The sequence below is a fragment of the Arachis stenosperma genome, chromosome 9, assembly GCF_014773155.1.
Source record: "Arachis stenosperma cultivar V10309 chromosome 9, arast.V10309.gnm1.PFL2, whole genome shotgun sequence".
Lineage (NCBI taxonomy): Eukaryota > Viridiplantae > Streptophyta > Magnoliopsida > Fabales > Fabaceae > Arachis > Arachis stenosperma.
In genome coordinates, this window is record NC_080385.1 from 117,279,846 (window position 1) to 117,286,665 (window position 6,820).

Genomic DNA, 6,820 nt, shown 5'->3' on the forward strand with positions numbered 1-6,820 from the left:
AATTAAATTTTTAATACAAAATAAAATTATTTTAAAGATTTTAATATTTTAAAATAATTTCTTTTAGTTACAAAATTTCTTATATTTTGTGATAAACAAATAACTTGTTACAAATAATATTGAATTTTGTGACAAATTAATTTTTTGTTACAAAATAATTAGAGTTTTTGAAACAAATGGATATTTTGTTACAAAATATTTTGAACTTTTGCAACAATTTCATCTTTTGTTACAAAATATTATAAAATTTTGTAACAAAACACCGGTTCGTTACAAAAGCCAATATAATTTGTAACAAAAAAATTAAATCGTTACAAAATAACAATAAGTTTTGTAACAAATTAGATTGTTGTTACAAAATATTATTTTTATGTAACAATCACTAATTTTTGTTACAAAAAAGAATTTTTTGTAACAATTTTAAATTTGTTACAAAGTTTTTGTTACAAATGTTTCATTTTCTTGTAGTGGTTGGAGATCTAAAAACTGTATAAAAATAACTATCAGGCTTCATCGTATATACAGTTTGATATCTTAAATATTTTGTTGCTCTAACTGATTAACTTTCGGCACTTGATCGTTTGTCAATGTAATTAACTAAAAATATAATCTATTCAAAACGATTATATTACTTATTAAAAGAATGGAAAAAAGGAAAGAAAAACAGAAACGGAAACACAAAGAAAAGCAAGCATATATCATTATCCTTATTTGCTCAAATTAAAATAAAAAACACAACACAATCTGGCGATAAGATAGGAAGACGGTCGCCTTATTTAATATTCATCGTTGTTCCTCTTCAGTTGGACTTAAAAGTCCAAGATAAGATCTCAGTATTTTGCGAGTATTGCTCAGTAGAAGCAGATAGCCCTACCGCAACCTTTTGAGGAAGCTTAGTGCTCAAGTCGACGTCGTAAGTAAGAGTGTCAGGTTGGTTGTCGAGATATGTAGAAACACTGACGGTTATCCTCTTAAGGGCAGAGTTATATATTATCTTTGCAGTGGTTACGGCTCCATCATGCCAGTTCCAGTAACCAACAGCCGATGATCTGATAGAGTTGATATTAATTCCAATGTGGGGATAACTGGGATCCCCAATCTCGAAATTAGAAAAGGTATCAAATTCCACAGCAACAATCTTGTCAGATGCATTGTTAAAGAGGCCGAGAAACTTCCCAGAAGATTCAGGTGGAATTTCAGTGTCAGCATTAGCAAGGAAGAAGGCAAGACCGTCACCAGGTCTGGGAGCAAATTCACTACTGTAGGGTTTTGAGATGCGAAAGACGAAGGTGGTTTCAAAGCCTGCTCGGAAACCACTGTGGTCGTACAGGTGCACCGGGTCGGAGAATAAAACTCGGCCAACTCTGTTTCCTAGTGGGTTGCCATCGCTGTCCAAGTTGGTGAGTCGAATGACATTGTGATCGGTAATGGTTGCATCTCCTTGGAATTTGATCTCTTTGGAGTTTGTGGGGGCAAATTTGTGCAAGTTAAATGAGACACCCATGGCTATGGCTTTGTGGTTTTTGGAAATGAAATGAGATGTGAGTTTGGGTTGGGATGCCAAGCCTACTGCAGCAGCTCGGTATTTATAGTGTGGCGATTGGAGTAAGTACACCTTAGCTTCTTAATTAGGTACGTAGTTTCATATGCATGGCCTCTAACAACCATTAACGCAATACGTCACGTCCATGCGGTAACATATATGGTGTCATCACCCCTATCATAAATGCTTCTTTGATTAATTAATATAATTAATATTATTAATATTATTATTAATATTATTAATATTAATAAATGGTTACTAACCGTTTTGTACCATTTGGTTGAAGGGACACAACCTTTTAAGGATTGTGTATGTTCAAAACATTGTGTCTATTGGCTAAAGGGACATAACTCTTTAAGAGTTGTATATGTTCAAAATATTGTATCTATTGGCAATAGAAATGACACAACCATTTGTATACGTAACTAATCATAATTGCTACGTGCAATATGTATAAATAAGTCCTTGTCCACTGGTGCACGAAATTGTGATCACTACTTTTTAATACACGAAATAATCCCTAGTAATGGCTCCAAAGACTTGGTGCTCAATACCATGGAATAAACACAACTCCGCACAACTAACCAGCAAGTGCACTGGGTCGTCCAAGTAATACCTTACGTGAGTAAGGGTCGATCCAACGGAGATTGTTGGTATGAAGCAAGCTATGGTCACCTTGTAAACCTTAGTCAGGCAGACTCAAATGGGTATAGATGATGAATGAATAAAACACAAAGATAAAGATAGAGATACTTATGTATATCATTGGTGAGAGCTTCAGACAAGCGTATGAAGATGCCTTCCCTTCCGTCTCTCTGCTTTCCTACTGTCTTCATCCAATCCTTCTTACTCCTTTCCATGGCAAGCTTATGCAAGGGTTTCACCGTTGTCAGTGGCTACCTCCCATCCTCTCAGTGAAAATGTTCCTATGCTCTGTCACAGCATATGGCTAATCAGCTGTCGGTTCTCGGTCAGGCCGGAATAGAATCCAGTGATTCTTTTGCGTCTGTCACTAACGCCCCGCCTGCTAGGAGTTTGAAGCACGTCACAGTCATTCAATCATTGAATCCTACTCAGAATACCACAGACAAGGTTAGACCTTCCGGATTCTCTTGAATGCCACCATCAGTTCTCGCCTATACCACGAAGACTCTGATCTCACGGAATGGTTGGCTCGTTTGTCAGGCGAGCACTCGGTTGTCAGGCGATCAACCATGCATCGTGTATCAGGAATCAAAGAGATAAACACTAGAGCCTTGCTGCTTGTAGAACAAAGTGGTTGTCAGTCACTTCGTTCATAAGTGAGAATGATGATGAGTGTCACGGATCATCACATTCATCAAGTTGAAGAACAAGTGATATCTTGGACAAAGAACAAGCGGAATTGAATAGAAGAACAATAGTAATTGCATTAATACTCGAGGTACAGCAGAGCTCCACACCTTAATCTATGGTGTGTAGAAACTCCACCGTTGAAAATACATAAGAACAAGGTCTAGGCATGGCCGTGAGGCCAGCCTCCCAGTGATCAAAAGATTCAAAGATCTCCAGATGAAAATACAATAGTAAAAGGTCCTACTTATAGAAAACTAGTAGCCTAAGGTGTACAAAGATGAGTAAATGACATAAAAATCCACTTCCGGGCCCACTTGGTGTGTGCTTGGGCTGAGCAATGAAGCAATTTCGTGTAGAGACTCTCCTTGGAGTTAAACGCCAGCTTTGGTGCCAGTTTGGGCGTTTAACTCCCATTTAGGTGCCAGTTCCGGCGTTTAACGCTGGAATTTCTGTAAGTGACTTTGAACGCCGGTTTGGGCCATAAAATCTTGGGCAAAGTATAGACTATCATATATTGCTGGAAAGCCCAGGATGTCTACTTTCCAACGTCATTGAGAGCGCGCCAATTGGGCTTCTGTAGCTCCAGAAAATCCACTTCGAATGCAGGGAGGTCAGAATCCAACAGCATCTGCAGTCCTTTTCAGTCTCTGAATCAGATTTTTGCTCAGGTCCCTCAATTTCAGCCAGAAAATACCTGAAATCACAGAAAAACACACAAACTCATAGTAAAGTCCAGAAAAGTGAATTTTAACTAAAAACTAATAAAAATATACTAAGAACTCAACTAAAACTACCAAAAATATACTAAAAACAATGCCAAAAAAGGTACAAATTATCCGCTCATCATCCACTATTTCAGATATGAAGTACTAAGCGTACAATTTACACTACTATTAAGAGATTTTCTTTGTTCAAGAGAGTTGAGAATTTCTTACTATTGCTAATTAAGAAATTCTTAGGTTTCATTGTATCCTGGGAGAGTATTGTCATCAACCCTATAGCAACTAAGTGTGGGGACAAATATCTCTCTAAAGAAAGCGATCTAATCGTGCCTTGAAACCACTACACAAATATAAGATTTTATCATCTTACCATCTTCATATACCCAATAATTTTAGAGAGATACTTCTTGAAGATGGCACAAGATCAAAATACTACGTTCAAGGTCATGAATCAAGAGTTTGTCAAATTAGATCGCTTTGATGGAACGAACTTCAACCGTTGGAAAGACAAGATGATGTTTCTTCTTTCAGTTCTCAATCTTGCATATGTGATTGACCCAAAGACTACACCAATTGCCGATGCCGCTGAAAATTCCACACCGGAAGCGAAAGAAAAGATTGTTCAATTGAAAAAGAAACGTGATGAAGATACTTTTGCATGTCGAGGTCATATTCTCAATACTTTATCCGACCGACTCTATGATCTCTACATGTCAATTCAATCACCATTAGAGATTTGGAAATCTTTGGAAGAAAAGTACAATACCGAACGACAAGGAACAGATAAGTTTATTATGATGAAATATTTTGAATTTATTATGAATGATACTATGCCTGTCATGGATCAAATTCATGAATTACAAATCCTTGTAAGTAGACTTCGTGATCTACAAGTGGTGATCCCTGAATCATTACAAGTTGGAGCAATTATTTCAAAATTGCCTTCATCTTGGAATGGTTATAGGAAGAAACTTTTACATCTTGGTGAGGACTTCACAATTGAGAAATTACTAAGGCATATACGTATAGAGGAGGAAACTCGAAAACGTGATGCTGTGTATCTTTCTCAAAGTTCTAAAGTGAATCATATTGGTGAAAACAACACCAATAAGAAGAAAAGAAAGTTCTCTAAAGATTCAAAGCAAGATAAGAAGAGACAAAGAGAGTGTTATCATTGTCACAAGAAAGGACACTATATCAAAGAATGTATACTTCTGAAAAGGGAAGCACCAAAGACCAACTTAGTGGAAGAGAAGGATCTAATTGCTATGGTTGTAGAAAAAGTACAAAACATGCATATTGGCATGGTTACAGAAGTCAACATAGCAACACAAGGAAAATCCCTTGAGTGGTGGTTAGATTCTGGGGCTACTATTCACGTTTGCAATGATCGCAACCAATTCAAAACATATGAAGAAGTGAACAATAGAAAAGTCTTGATGGGCAATGACAACTCAGCCAAAGTTTGTGGTCAAGGAAGTGTGGAATTAAATTTTACATCTGGAAAGAAATTAAGTTTAATAAATGTACTTCATGTTCCAGATTTAAGAAAAAATTTAGTTTCTGTTAGCCTCTTGTGTAAGAAAGGATTCAAAGTTGTTATGGAATCCGATAAAGTGATCTTGCTTAAGAATGATGTATTCATAGGAAAAGGATATTGTACTGAAGGCATGTTTAAACTTAGTATTAATAAAGTGAATGTTTCCTTGTATGTTGTTGATTCTTGTGATTTATGGCATAGTAGATTAGCATACTTAAATTACAAATCAATTGAATATATGCAAAAGAATAACTATATTGATCTTAGTAACAAGGATTTTAGTAAGAAATGTGATATTTGCATACAATCTAAAATTACTAAGAAACCTTTTCCTAAGGTTGAAAGAAATACACATTTATTAGAATTGATTCATAGTGATATTTGTGAGCTAAATGGCAACATTACTAGAGGAGGAAAAAGATACTTTATAACCTTCATTGATGATTGTTCTAGATTTACTTATGTGTATTTGCTTAGAAATAAAGATGAAACTTTTGACATGTTTAAGAAATATAAAATGGAAGTAGAAAATATGCATGATAAGAAAATAAAAGTCCTTCGTAGTGATCAAGGTGGAGAATATTTTTCTAATGAATTTGATCACTTTTGTGAATTACATGGTATTGTGCATGAATCTTCCGCTCCATATACTCCGCAACAAAATGGTTTGGCGGAAAGAAAGAACCGTACCTTAGTGGATATGGTTAATTCAATGTTACTAAATGCAAAATTGCCTTACAATTTGTGGGGTGAAGCATTATTGACATCATGTCATATCCATAATAGGATACCATCAAGACATAGAAAGGTTTCTCCTTATGAAATTTGGAAAGGAAGGAAACCTAATTTAAATTATCTTAAAGTGTAGGGGGTGTTTAGCCTTTTATCGAGTTCCTGATCAAAAGAGAACCAAATTGGGGCCAAGAGCCATAAAAGGCACTTTTATAGGATATGCTCAAAATTCTAAAGCATATAGAATATTAGACTTAGTGTCTAATGTAGTTATTGAATCAAAAGAAGTAGAATTTATTGAAAATAAATTTATCAATGATTCAACTTCTAATTCAGAGTATCCCCAAAATGATACTAATATTTCACAAGAAATAAATAATCAAAATAATAAACGTCTAAGCGACAAAGAGTTTATTTAACCAAGGAAGAGCTTGAGAGTAAGAAAAGAAAAGGACTTGGATCCAGATTTTATTTCTTCTTAGGCTATCACCTTTTTGGTAGAAGGAACTAGGAATTCTGTAACAAACAAGATTCCTATTGTTATGAACATAGAGGGTGATCCTCAAACATTCAAAGAGGCTATGGCTTCAAGGGATTCTGCTTTTTGGAAAGAAGCAATAAATGATGAAATGGACTCAATATTATCTAACAATACTTGGGTCTTGGTTGATTTGCCTCCAGGATCAAAGCCTATAGGATGTAAGTGGGTATTTAGAAAAAAAAGTATAATACTGATGGTTCATTACAAACCTTTAAAGCAAGGTTAGTGGCCAAGGGGTTTAGACAACAAGAAGGTCTAGACTATTTTGATACCTACGCACCTGTGGCAAGAATGACTTCTATTAGGGCTCTTATAGCATTAGCATCCGTACATAAGCTTCATATACATCAAATGGATGTTAAAACGGCTTTTCTAAATGGAGATCTTAATGAAGAAATTTATATGGA

General features: G+C 35.4%; 1 protein-coding gene across 1 annotated transcript; it reads right to left on the reverse strand.

Moving 5' to 3' along the window:
* Positions 1–799: 799 nt before the first annotated feature.
* LOC130949844 (mannose-specific lectin alpha chain-like) lies at positions 800–1,504 on the reverse strand. The gene has a single exon (XM_057878459.1). The coding sequence runs from the start codon at positions 1,502–1,504 to the stop codon at positions 800–802; it is 705 nt and encodes a 234-aa protein (XP_057734442.1).
* Positions 1,505–6,820: the final 5,316 nt, after the last annotated feature.